This window comes from Drosophila eugracilis, unplaced genomic scaffold (genome assembly GCF_018153835.1).
Source record: "Drosophila eugracilis isolate 14026-0451.02 unplaced genomic scaffold, ASM1815383v1 contig_2159, whole genome shotgun sequence".
Lineage (NCBI taxonomy): Eukaryota > Metazoa > Arthropoda > Insecta > Diptera > Drosophilidae > Drosophila > Drosophila eugracilis.
Window position 1 is genome coordinate 258,635 of NW_024573043.1, and position 14,551 is coordinate 273,185.

The window sequence follows — 14,551 nt, forward strand, 5'->3', positions numbered from 1 at the left end:
CAGGGAAATAAGAATGCGTATGTGCTTGTGACAACAGCAGGAGCTGCCACAATGGCAAGGAATATGGCAACAGGAAGCGCTTCAGCCAAAAAGGAAGCTTAAGTAGCAAGGATATGCTGCTGCAGCGGCAGCAGCATCAGCGGAAGCCATCAAACAATGACGCGAAAATGCAATTCCATGTGCGAATATGCCACAAGATGTCAGGCGAAACAGACACAAAGCATTATGGTTAATAGTAAAAAATACACCAGCCGAGCGGCACGCCAAAAAACCATCTCCGAGTAGTTCACATAAATAAGAAATATTACCAAAACTGGAATATATCAGCTGAAAACACCGATCAGAAATTTTAAAGGCAATCATATAAGAGTATATTTTATCTTTACCCTACTTACTTATTGTAGGTTTCAGAGAGAAATATGATTCTCAAGAAGCAAATTACAAATTGAAAACGCAAGTTGATTTTGTACGCATTGTAAACACTGTTAGCTTTAGGAAGAAGTTTTTTCAGAATGTAACTAGAGCTCCCTGTTAGAGCTCTCTGTTACCGCGTTCATCCAGCCAAAATTAATAAGTAACCAAGGTGCACCTGACAAAATCCACAAAAGCCACTCACTAACTCCCTGACTTGCTGACTCGCTGACTCCTGCTCCTGCATCTGCTCCACCGAATGCAGCGTAAAGCCAACAAAAATTCTTATTAAAAACCCCAGGCATCCCCCAGTGCAGACAAACACCCGCAGATACACACACACAGACATACGTACTACGTACCTACTTGTTCCGAACTCATCCGTGGAAAATTGCTAATCATAATGAACGCACCGTCAAAAGCTTTTGGCCGTGTGATCCCCCCACGGAGTTGTGTATATATCCAAGAGGGGCGAAACCAACAGCGCATTTTCAACGCAAATCAAGCGCCGAAAAGTGCACAGCCAAAGTTCCAGATGAAAAGCGAATGGGTGGTTTTCCTGGTGGGGTGGAAAATCAAATTTCAAGCAGAAAGGTTGCTTCGCAAGCGGCGGCAACGACGACCGGCCAACCAACCAACTGCCATGTGTGAAAATTTTTAATACATCAACTCAAAGGCGAGTCGCAACGCAACCCGACAGACACGATGCCTCCATCCCACATTCTCCAGCGCCCACTTACCATACCCACACCAAAAGTTGGCCCCCAGCAAGCAGACCCAAATGAAATGCATAAATAAAGCTCACGCGGAGTCTGGTCAGGACACGGATAGTGTCTCGCTGGTGCACTGAGGAAATAGTTGGCCTAGAAAAGATCCTTATGATTAAGACTTATGCTGCCTTTGATACTTAAAGATACCATCTGGCAGGGAATCACTATCTTTATATTCCCGCAAGTTCTTGACAAAGGACTTTCCATCCAAGGTCGTGAAAAGTTACTTTCGTTTTTCCCAGTGTAAAGAGAACTCGCACCGCGTTTTCGGCAGAGTCAAAGGCTGCCGCTGCCACATAATCATGGCCATGAAAGCCGAGGCTTCACTGTGGGAGTCGGGATACTGTGGGTTCCGTAGGTAAGGAGGGATTCTGGAGCGGGGCATCGAGGTTCCGTGGCAACGGGTTCTCTCTCTGTGTGCACTTGGCAAATAGACATGCGAAACTCAAAGGCAACAACGAGTGCAGCAACCAAAACAATTTAAATATAAATAATTCGGTTACTCGTGTTCATGCTCATTGTGCGGCCTCTTCCTGTTGCTGCTGTCATTATTGTTGTTGCTGCTGCTGCTGCTGCTGCAGACTCATGCATTATAAAGTGTCTGGGGCAATCATTTGATGCCCGGCCATGTCAGTGAGTTTTTGGCCAGCTGCCGGCAGCAGACTGCCCTGCCAGTTCCATCGTGGTCGCAGTCGCGTTTCGGACTACTTGCTTCTGCTTTCCGGCCACACAACTAAATAATTTAGTTGCACAAAGGCCAGGGATTGGGGCCAAAAACCAGATGCCTCTGACCATCTGTGGCTGACCATTCGACCAACCACCCGCCGACAATTCAGTTCAGGTCCATGTAAATTTTAAATGCAAAACGTTAATAAGCGTACAGAGGCCAAAAGCCCGAACAAATTCTCAGTAAATGAAACCAGCGAACAAACTAATAAACGAAGCTTTACTTTTTGTTCGACAAATAAGGGAATTACTAACAAAGCAAGGATCAATTTTGAACAGGAACTTTGAAAATATGCTTAGATTTAATTCCTACTTCAAAAACGGTTGCAAAACGTGTCAAAAGTTTTTCGCTTTTAATTTCCTTTGTCATTTGTTTTTGCCAACTCGTATCAGAAATATTACAATAAACATCTTAGAAAGTGCAGGCTCGCCATTTATTATTTTATTATTACCATAACTTAATAGCTCTCATAACCATTAAAAGTTGGAAGTTATCGTAAACCAGCCATTCAAATTGTATTTTCGATTCAATAAAACCGCCTGGGGCACATGTCTTTTATTAAAAAGGCCCTTGTAGAAGGTCGAGAACTGTCCTTTGAATAACAACCACAATCTTCCGCTTGAAATGGCGTCAAAAGGTTCTCCGATTGTGACTAATTTGCAGCTTCTTCGTGCCAGTTTAACGTGCCCTATGACAGCTAATTGAAATTTAATTTGATCTCTTCGGCGAGAGCAAATGTCAAGCTATTTTTGTTTATTATTAATTTGCATTTTGATTGGAATTCTGACATTGTCAATGGACTGACAGCTCCGCTCGACATGTGAAATAAACAAAATTACATTCGCCATCTCCTTGAGATGCCAGAAACCGACAAATGATGGACGCTTCGGGCGATTTGTTCAACATTAACATTTCCCAAGCCCTTTTCAATATAAAACAAAAAATATATATTTCGCCAAGAGCTGTTAGCCCGATTGTCGGCTGTTGTCATTATTATTGTTGCTTTCATCCAAAAAAACAGACAACAGAGCAGTAAATTGTTTGCAATAATTGATTAATGAAGGCGTGGTCGAACGCCCCAGCCTTGTTACCAACCATCCACCCATTTATCCACCCACTCAGCGATTTTCCTTATCATTGACAGTCTCGCTTGCCACTGACAGGGGGTAAAAACTTTTGCCATTTAGTTCGGCTGGCAGCAGCCTTGGCGCATATAATTAACATGGCAGCCAAGTGGAAACTGTGAGGCGGGAAAACTGGAAAACTTGGTGGCCCCATCGCCGCGGGCCCATTGCGTTTTGTGTTGTGCCGCGCTGAGCTAATTTAAATTAATTGAATATGCTTTGATAGCATTTCAATTAACTTTTGTGCCGGCAAACGTCCTTGTGCCACATTTTTTTCCAACACCTCCCCCTTTTTTCGCATGAATTTCAATGCATTTCAAGTGAGCCTGGCCGGACGGTATCTATGTATCTGTGGGTCTACGACTCATGCCTCACAGGCATTTCATCCATGCAATATAAATGAGACGCGCTCCGTCATGACATGTCCAAACCATTTGGAGCCCCCCTTTTGGCCCCTGGTCATCATCCGCCGGTCCATGTGCGGCATTTTGCATAATAACTAACCGCACAGGGAGAAAATATCAGTCATATTTTAGACATCCACTTAGGTTTCTTAAACTTTAAGATTCCATTTTCTATTAGATTTATCAGAGACTGGAAAATCTTATACAACAAGGAGAAATTTTGTTGGTGTTTCCCCAGAAACTAACATTATTTATTTTCTCTGTATTTGGAACAGCCGCCGTAGACATTCGCTACTCTGCTCATTCCATTTGGCCAGCCAACTAAATCACCAGAAATCAGTTATAAATTCGTTGGCCATTGGGTCCTGGTTCTGGGCACTGGGTTCTCTGCTCTGGCTTCCAGTCCTCGTCCTGCTTCTGCTGCGGTGTGCTGCAGGACATTAGATTTACAAATACATATGCATAATTCCCTTTACCATAAGCCTTGGCGCTGATAACATTGCGACTGCCAGCAGTCAGAAATACAGTTCTTGATCTGTGAGTGTGTGTGTGCGCCTTTTAATTATTCAAATAAAACAACATTCTGGCCATGGCCAAATTGCAGGCCAGCGAAGGGCTGAAACATTTCGTTTCGGCAAGCTATCATCGGAAAAGGACGAAAAGTCAAGAGATTTAACACACATAGCCTATAAAGTTAAAGGTGAATATTTAAATCAATCGGAAATTTAAATAAAAAACTTATTTAACAGAAAATATTAACCTCTAGAAGTATATAAATATTTTAAGTTAACATAATTGTTTCTCTTTTCTGCGTATTAACACCGTTCTCACATCTCTCTACCCTTAACAACCTAATTAAATGCCGACATTAAACGCCAATTAAGGGACATTACAAATAATAACACAAACGCAAGAAATCAACGATCTAGTCATCTCCCACACGTGCTGATGGATATAGAAAAAGCCAATTTGATTGATAACACCAGAAACCAAGACCAGCAGCAGATTTACCTAGTGGTTGTTGGTTTTCCTGGTTCTGGTGCTGGTGCTGGTGCTGATGTTGGCCACTCTGTCAAGTGCCAATTAAACTAAAGCAAGGCAACGAGCGACAGCAACAGGACGACGCAGGACGCAGGACATCCAACGTATGGGGGACCGATAAAAATGCCAGATATTTTTTTCACGACTTGCGGGCGAACAAGTTTTTTGCCGCCACTTTTTCCCGAACTAATGACACACGGCCCGGCCGTGACCGCGTTGACGTTGATAGGCCACAACAATTTTCATTGGACAGCCATTTACAATAAACGTCAGCAAAGGCCTAGCTAGGCGAAAAAAAAAACACGAAAGCTGGTATCACTTCCGGAACCGAAGCTTAGAACACCCTTATCCAAAAATTATTACTTAGCTAATTAAAAGATTTCATTTTAGCTGCCTTTTCCTCAGATTTTCAAATCAAAAACCAACAACTATTAGTAATAAAGTTTCAAAGACAAAATATGTTCTTTCTGTTAACATTAAAAATGTTTTTCCTATTAAGATTTTAGGACTATAGATATTAAGCTTTTCATCAGTGGCACATTCTGAAAGGCCTCTTCTGGCAGTGACTTGCAAACTGCATCCCGCTACATAGGCTACCCCTTAATAGAGTATAAAAAGTCGCCGTAGTTTAGGGCGAAAATCAAACAGCCATTGAGTGGTGGGACAGATCTGTCTGTGCCGTTTGATAAGCGCTAATGAATGGTTTTCTTATACGCTCCATTGGGCCGAAGCCGAAGCCGTAGCTGTAGCCCCGTGGCAGCGTGGCCATGGTGAAGAAAATCCGGGAAGGGTGGCGGCGTCCAATAGCTCGATGAAGTGGGGTGATAGGGAGAAGGGGAGGTGGGGGAAAATCGCTGGACATGGCCACTTGTCGCGGTTTTGGGCAATTTAAGCGGCGGTTGCCGTTGTCATTGTCACGACGTCGAATGCGGTTGCCACTGACGCAAATGTTTGGCTTTGAGGCAATTAACGAGGCCAGAAAACGAGGGGTGGACGAAAAAAAAAAGCGCAGCAGAGAACAAAAGTGAGGCGGTTCGATGCATTTTCTTTCCGTTTTTTCTCTGCTGGTGCTCTATTTTCCGGCTTGTAATAAAATGGCAAACGTATGCCCGGGCAATCAATAAGCCCCACCGCCCCCCAAAAAGCATGCTATGGGTTTTTTAAGAGCTCACCGCAAAAAACCACAACGTTGCAAGGACATGCTGCAAAAAGGAGCCGACGAGCAGAGGAGGCCGGTCGACCAACAAGCGACTTAATACTGGCCAACTTGATGAAGATACAAGACAGATGGATAACGGCAGGTGAGCCAGGCATACAAATAAGAAAATTTTCCCTCCTTTCTCCGAGAAATTGGGGCCAACTCCCCGGCCAGGAGAACTGCAAAAGGACAAAACTTTTAAACAAGATTCGGCACTCGATACAGACACACACACATACACTCACAATGGCCAAACAGACTCGGACTCAGCCTCTTTTATGCTTGGCCATAGTCCAATACAAATCGTTACCAATTTTCAGTCGGATACGGGGGGCGTGGTCGGTGGCAGGCCATAAGCAATGGTCAACTATATGGACAAACAGGAGGCGCACACCTTTCATTTATTGTTCATGTCCGCTCTCCTTCTCACTCGCCTTGTTCCTTTCTGGGGACTGGTGGCGTATACGTAACGTGGGGCATTCTCATATCGAAACGCGTACATTGGAAGAAATATTACACTCCTCTCTATCATATCATCATATCAAAGGTTCTGTAAAGATCTTAGTAAGATGAAAAATCTAAGATTTTCCAACAATAAAGTTGATTTGAATCTAACTTTCAGTTTCTACCTTATTGTTTTCAGTGTATGATTGCAAATTGCAGGTGACTGAGGTGGTGGTGCTGGTGGAGTGGCTCAGTTGGTGGTGCATCGGCTTTATGTTGTGTATATGTCTGGCCGGGGTCTTTACGTTGGCTTGATTGGATTTGCCGATGCAAATGAAGAATCCAATTTTTAAAGTTTGTTTTTCGTTATCGTTACGTCTCTTGTTAGTGGTGGAAAACCTCCGACTGGTGTCTCCGCTTTCTCCTTTCCGGTTTGCCGGTTTCTCATGCAGCTCACGACACAGCCTCTTGGACACTCTCCTTCTCTTTACTGCCGGACATTTTTTATGCTCGTCGACCACGTTTGTTTTATACGTTTCGGGATACAATTCTTTTTTTTTTTTTGTTGGCCTTTTTATACTCCTCAGCTTGTCTCGTTTTGTTGGCCACATCAGCACACAGGACTCGGCCTGACACAAAGCGTCAGGAGGAACAGCCAACAATAACCAGGGACAATTCAAACAAACCGACAAGGGAGGCACCAAAAATTTGTTTGCAAAAAAAAGCTCACACGGAAAACTAAAAAACAGAAAAATATAAAAAAAAAACTCTAGGGGATGGGGAACAAAAAAAAATTTGAAAAAGAAAAGTTTTTGCTTTTTGGTTTGGCACGCCATTTGTTTGTGTCCCGATGCCTTTTGCCTTACCACAAAATCGAATTTTCACTTTTAAACAATTGACGTTACCACATACGGATACACCTGCATGTGTGTGTGCCACTGGAAGGTGGAGTTTTTTCCCCAACTTTTCCTATTGGTTTATTTTCCTTTTTCTCATTTCATGCCTTTCAATTTGTTGTTTACTCTTTGTTTTTGCTACGGTCAGCTTAATTCAGCTCTGCCAAGTGCCTCTCATCGTTGCCATTGGCTTTTGTGTGCAGTTTATTTGGCAAATAAATTTACCAACTATTTTGCTAAACTGGCGAGCTGCCTGAATGGCGTGGATTTTGTGATTGCTTTCTGTTTTCGAAATCACCCATTCTGAGAGGGGAAAACACCCATTCACCAAGCAAAAAAAAAAAGCAAGCAATTCGAATGGGAAAATTTGTATTTTAATCATCATCATCATCGGTGGACAAATTGTGTTTGCATTAAAAACACGATAACAAACACGATACGTGTCAAATCGAGTTGTGGGCCGCGTTATAAGCACATCCGATCATCTGTAATAATCAATTAAGCCGCAGGGGCAACCAGAACGCCGAATTTAACGAAAACATGGCAGTTGCAATTTGTTTATTTGCAATTATTAGAATTAACAATGCATCGATGATTGATGCGAAATTAGCGCTGTGCAAACATTAACGGCATGCAGCTGCCATGGCAACGCGCGATATCCGAGTGCGCTGAGTTAGCAATTAGAGGGAATGAAATTTGATAGCTCAATAGTTGGCAGCTCGGGCTTATTAAATAATTGAGCACCGATTGCCGGCAATTTATCACAAATGATTTGTACGTTGGTATGATGGTAAGGAAAGAAGAGAAGCATCCACCGTACCCATCACGCCATCGTATAAATCTCTAGAAATACGATCCCATGACAGGCTACGCTGCCACAATTACACCCGACAATTGCCCGAATATCGATAAATTAATCAACATCCAGAAGAGCGAGCAAACGTTGCCAGCTGCCATTAAATCGCCCGTTTGCTATTTTAAGAAGCATTCCAAGTATTTTCCTCTCCTGACCGTGGTCTGCTATTAATGTTTTACTGGCCAATGGCATGGTCAGCGGCACTGAAAATTAGCCCAAAACGCATATGCCATAAATCCTGAGACCGGGCTGAGAGCCAGACAACCGCTCAAACTATGAAACGAAACTTTATTGACCCACAAATAACGTGCAGATAATTACAAAAACAAAGGCAACTGCCCCCAGGAAAACAAATGTGTCCGTTGTGGGGGATGGCAAAAAAAAGCGAGTAAAAGGACAGGAAATTGGGATATAAGGACTCGACTAGGATATATCTAATAGGTAGACAAAGGTTATATAGATGTAAATTGAAAATAAATATATATTTTTACAACTTTTCATTCAATGGTCGATTGACATACACTTTCGAAATCTCCTCTCTCAAAATCACCTTCCTAGCCTAATACTTACTAAAAAGGATTAAAAGAGCTTAAACAGGATATACCCTTTGATATTTGAGAGTAGCGGGTATCGAAAAAAAGAAAATGCCATGGCAAAGTGGAAAAACTACTTACAAGTATGTTAACATGCGCAATTGTTGCCGTTGTCCAGCTCCAGACCTCCGGGCAAACTCAAGCCAAGGAGCAGCAACAGAAGCAGCAGCAACAATGCCACGGAAATCTTTTCTTTTCCTGCCAGAGTTTTTCACCAACACCCAACCCCTGGGCCTCTGCGCCTCGGTGGGTTTTTCCAAAAGATGCTCAAGTTTATTTGTTGTGGTCATGGCAGAAAGTAATCCAAAAGATAAAATACAATAAAATAAAAGGCCAAGGCGGTGAGTTATGTCCGGAGTTGTTGTTGTATTGGTGGGCAGTCGGGCAAGGAGGGCGGGCGCAGGCAGGTCGCATAGACAATACAATACCTTAAAGCAACCCATGTGTTGTCGTCTGTCGAGCGAGTGTGCATAATTTATATGGCGAGCTTCACATGTTTTTGGCTAAATTATTTCCCTGGCCCCAAGCACGTGCTGCTCTAGGGGCCACACGCGGCCTTCAGGTCAACCGTTTGGGCCATAAATTTAGACGCCTGCCCTGCGACACGCTCTATGACATTATTGAACTTGAAAGGGATATGGCCAAGCAGCAAAACAATAAGCCGAAAGCGGAAGACAAGGTGCCAGATCAGGGGCCACCAACACACAAAAGCCACTGAATTGACCTTGTAAGCCCTGGTTAACTGAAAAATGTTGAGCACGTAAGTGGCCTTAATTTGGTTTAGGTCATCTTTAATCCAACTAAAAAAGATGATTCAAAACTAAAGATCTAAAGAAACAAACATAAATATGAGAACTCAATTTAGTTATTCATTTTTTAGCTGCAATTTAAAATACTTTTTGGATATATTAAACAATAATAGACGTAAATGAATCATTATTAAAATATTCTATCATAGCTTTTAATCTTTTAGTTCTAAGAGTAATTATATAAAGCTTTTGTTGATAGTACTTAATGGTTTTTCAGAACGTCAATCAATGAGAATTTTGACGTTAGAAAAATCTAATTTTTTCTGCAATCTGTAAATCAGCTTATCAACCGTGTTAAAACCATATTAAAACCATATTTTATATTAAATTTAAAAAATACATAAATAATAAATAAACATTTTTAAAATTTAGCTTTTTCTATACAAATAATTCTAAGAATAAACAATTAATGACATGACGACTTGATAATAGCTTTTGGAAATATTCAAAATAGTTTTTTTTAGTGTGAATACTGATAAGCTGGCAGCTCTTTAAGAAATTCATAAATTTTAAAATGATTTAGTTTATGGGGAGCTGCCTTCTTGGAAACATGAACCCCGCCGTATGTTTTGCTATACTCACATGGGTGCTAATTCATCAGGGATCGGCCCAGCTTATGGACGAGAATTGTGGAAGAGTTACTCATTATAAGGGTGAAGTGATCACTGACAGTCCGTGGATGGCATTGGTTGTAATGCCGAATAAAAGCTGTAGTGGCGCTCTGATTCACAGACGTTGGTATAACGATATAAATTCGTTTAAAATAATTATAGAAAATTTCATTTCAGAATTTGTGATAACATCAGCGACTTGTGTGTTAAATCATGGGCAAGCGTGAGTCAGCTCTACTTTTTACTTAATAATTCCTTAACTAAACTTTAGCCTTTCAACAGAACCGTTCGCTTGGGAGATTTTAAAAGCCTGCAACTAAGAAATATTAGCAATCACTATCCCCTTTCGACATATATTGTACAAACAATCTTCATCAATAAGTTATATGACAGAAGTAACTATAACCATGATATTGCTCTGCTGAAACTGAAAGAAGAAGTGCTCTATAAAGCCCACATACGTCCGATATGCATTTGGTTAAACAATCGAAATCCTACCGAACTAAAAGAGCTTAGGGAATTCAAAACCACCCGCTGGGATCTAAATCAGAACATATCAGATCCCGAAATAAAGAAAATACCACATTTAAACCCAATTGAATGCGAGAATGCCTTGAACATTTCTACAAAAAGCTCGCAGATTTGTGCTGGCTATAAAAACGACTCCATTTGCGAGGAGCCTGGAAGCCCTCTGATCTGGAAGATATTGTATTTTAAAAAGAGACGTTCTGGTCTTTTAGGAGTTCAGAGTTATGGAGTCTCAGGAACCTGTTTATATACCGATATCATGAGCTATATTGATTGGATACTGGGAATCGTTTTTGACGTGGAAATCATAGTTTAAAATTTCAATATAAAAACGTACTTGATATATTATGACCTCTAAAAATCTAAGTACACAACTTTTCTATGAAAATTTTATAAATCTAATCCCGGTGAAAAAATATAGCTCGTTTTTAAGCATCCCTTTGGTTTCTTTTATGAGACGAGTCAGAACACACTTTCGGGCCAGCAGCCAATTTCATTGGCTTTAAAGTCAGAAACTGCTGCTGCCTGGCTGGTATTCATGTTGTTGTGGCTGCAATTGCTCTGGGACCATTTAGCATTTTTCAAGTAACCACATGGGGCTAAGACCGACAGCAGATAGGGCCCGAACCTTAATAGCTGGAAAGCGGTGGGGCAGAGTTGGCCGACCGGTGTTGAAGTATTACACAACTCTAAACAGGCGCAAAAGTTTCGCCAAAGAAAATGTTCTTAATTTGATTTCTTCAACGCCCCTGGAGTGCAGTATTGCGGCCAGGAAAGCGTCTAAATGTCCGTGTATTTTATAAATATATATATATATAGGGAAAGGTATATAAACCAGGGCCCGACTAAGGGCAGACAAGGTCTAATAAAAAGGCTTGGGAACAAAAGTTTTTAATAAAGTTTTTATACCCTACAAGCTACAAGCATAAACTCAGCCAGTAAAACAGGCCAAGGGAAGGGGCAAAAATGGAAATAATTGAGGCAATTTGTTACAAAAGAAATAAAGGTGAGGGCGCTGTGTTAGGCCCTTTTTTTTTGCTCAATATAAAAACCTTGCAATAGCCAAATAATCGCTTTGATCCTACCCACAAAGATGTCAACTTTCCACTTGGAATTTCTTAAACCAGAAAGCCAGCAAGCTCTTGAAGTTTCGAGGTCGAACAGCGCGCGCACACAGTGCCATATGCACCGTTTCCCAATGCAGTTTGAATTTCATTTCAAAACAATTTGTAACCGTCTCTCTCTCCGATATAGACACACTCACACGCAGGCTCGCGGCAATCGAAGTTTGGTTTGGCAGCTAAGCAAATTTGCTGCAAGTCTGCCATTGCCACTGCCGAGTCAGCAGTGCAAGGATGTGCCGCCTGCCTCTTGCCTCTGCCTCCTGCAATCTTCATACTGCATCCTGCAACCCATTCGATCAGATCCGCTTACGATTCACTGAAGAAAATGTATTATATATTTTAGAAAAACTAGAAGAATATTTTAATTTCGTACCAGACAGAGAGCAGTAAGGAAAATCTGTATTATTCGAAGCTAAAAGTATATTTAAGACTGATTTTAAGAGGCCTAGCTTTTAGTTAACTGTGATAAGCAAAGTTCATTATCATCTTGACAAACTATAAGTTTTTCTTTCAGTGTTCGATGCGTGTGCATGTCAATAGTTTTGCGCGTTCGCTGACGCTCTTCGCTGCCTTTTTCTTTTTGATGAATTGACAGGCAATGCTATTTGTCAGCAGTCAATGTGTTTGTTACATTTTATTGCCAGCTGGTTGCCGCTGATGCTGCTGATGTTGCTGTTGCTGCTGTTGTTGCTGTTGCTATTGCTGTTGCATTGTTAATGTCAGGCGTTAGGGCATACGCTAAACATGGGGAGCAAGTTATTTGTCTGCATTTTATATGCAATTTCTCTATGCATCTCGCTGTTCGACAGACGGCCTGACAGGACAAAAGGACGAAAAGGACGAAAGGGAAGCGTGGAGGCAGCGGCAACACCAGCAAATTGTGTTGTATTGTACTCGCATGCATCCGACAGTCGACAGCTGAGAGGCGATTGCGATGGCTATAGCTTCTTCGATTTGCATGGTCGGTGTTTGAAATAGATTACGCATCCGGCGTGCCAATTGCCCCTTGAACTTTGATCAGCGGATGGAGAGCAGGTCACTGCTGTCAATCAAAGAAATTGTTCCGCCTTTCTTTGACTGAATGCAATCAAACTTTTCTCCAACAATTGTGCAATATTAATAATTCTCAATATCTCAGCAGGCGACATGGTTGCCACTGGCAACAGTTTTAATAAAATTCATTACAAGGCAAAAATACTGATTGGTTGGAATTCAATTAGGTAAGTCACCTGCAGAAGCTGCTTCCTGCTGATGCCAGCCTATCTTGATTTAATCTAAAGTATTTTTCACCCTTTATGCCAGAAACTGATTTTCCTTTCATCGTCGCAGTTCGCCGAGATGGCTCGATTTGCATGCGAATTTATATTTTTCTGTAAATGAAAAACCATTTGCCACCACTCCACCTCCAGCAATCCTTGGCTACTGCGAATGCAATGGCTTCAGGTTGTGCTCTTTCATTCTTTTACGTGAAAAGTTTACAAATCTCTTAATAAAACTGAAATAAAACCTAACAAAAGGAAAATAGTTTATCTTTAGTAAAAGTTTAAAGAAGTTAAGCTAGACATTCATACCTAACTCACTTGCTTACGTCAGAGTAATAATTTCCAAAAATAACTGGGAAATCAACGGCAGTCTGGTTTCCCATGTGGTTTCCGGTTAAAATATTTTTTCGCATTTCAGTTGCGTTTTATAAATAAGTTCATGTCAACATAAATTAAAATACGCCCGGTTGATTAATAATGCACAAGGAAAATGTCACAAAGAAATATGATTGTACGACGATTCCCTCACTTAATTCCCTCCACTCCTTCGGCAACTCACTCAAAAGTGACCTGAACGAATCAGCAATAAGGCAAAAGGAACAGAGGATAATGTAGCTTAACTACATTACATTTTAAATACTCTACAAATATATATTTAAAATTCATTTTTAATGTTTTACTTAAACAAAAATGCTCTTACACCTCAGATATGGTAAAATAACAGTGATATATTATTTCAAAATTTATTTTTCATTGTTGTAATTACAAATTCTACCATTTTTCTTTGGAATTAAATAATATTTAAAAAAACCTGACTCTACTATGTTTAACTTCTCTTCCAAGCCAACTAACATCAAAAAACCCCAACCAAAATCCCTGAGTTCTACCCTTTAGTAAGTGTGTGAAAATATTGTGTGCCAGCACAAAAATAAAGTCATTAAAATTGTAAATATGTGTACAAGTGGAAGACCGGCGAGGAGTTAACGGGGACAAAGGGAGAAGAAGAAGGACGAGATGAGGCAGCCATCCTGTGTGCGTGCAAGAAATGGAAATGCGGTTAATTTCCGTAAAGTATGCAATAATTTCTGGCACTGAGCATAAGCAAGTGCACCCAGTGTGTGTGTGTGTGTGCTTACATACATATACATACATATGTGCGATTGCAGCACAACAAAAGGCAAAGAGTAAAATAACTGCCACGCCTCCCCAACCCGCCCCTTGCAAGTAAATCTCTTTGGCAGCCTGCGAAGACGGAACTAACGAACAAACGGACATTCATCAATATAAATCAACCGACGGCCACAAGCCAGGCCAGGCCCAGTTGCAAGGATTTTGGGGCATGCTACGATAACTGGCATCTAGAGATGGCAACAGAGCAGCCTGAAAATAATAAGAAATCTTAAAAGCCATCTTTGTCTTATTAAATATATTTTCTATTAAAAACTTCTTAAAGATCAAACATCCAATATCCACCTTCAGTTTTATATATTTAATAAAAAATTACTCTTTTTTTGAGATGTATATATCTATATCTATTAGATCCGATAAATATATTATTTTCGATTAATATATTCCATAGAGATTAGTAAGCTGAAACTAAAATTAGAGATATCTTTTTCGATGCATTCTCTAAAATATTGAGAATCATATTTTATATATCGAAATTTTCCAGTCGATAAGCATCCCTGGCGAAACAGTAAGCCAGGCAAAGGGAAGAGGCCGCCCCATCGGAATAAATAAAAACATTTTTTGT

The 14,551-nt window shown here is 40.9% G+C and overlaps 1 protein-coding gene across 1 annotated transcript; it reads left to right on the top strand.

The window, feature by feature from the left end:
- Positions 1-9,820: 9,820 nt before the first annotated feature.
- Positions 9,821-10,728, top strand: LOC108115926 (serine protease grass-like). Its single transcript, XM_017227560.2, has 3 exons — positions 9,821-10,007; positions 10,062-10,107; positions 10,167-10,728. Exons 1-3 carry the CDS (start codon positions 9,824-9,826, stop codon positions 10,726-10,728), a joined length of 792 nt encoding a protein of 263 aa, XP_017083049.2. The 5' UTR covers positions 9,821-9,823.
- Positions 10,729-14,551: the final 3,823 nt, after the last annotated feature.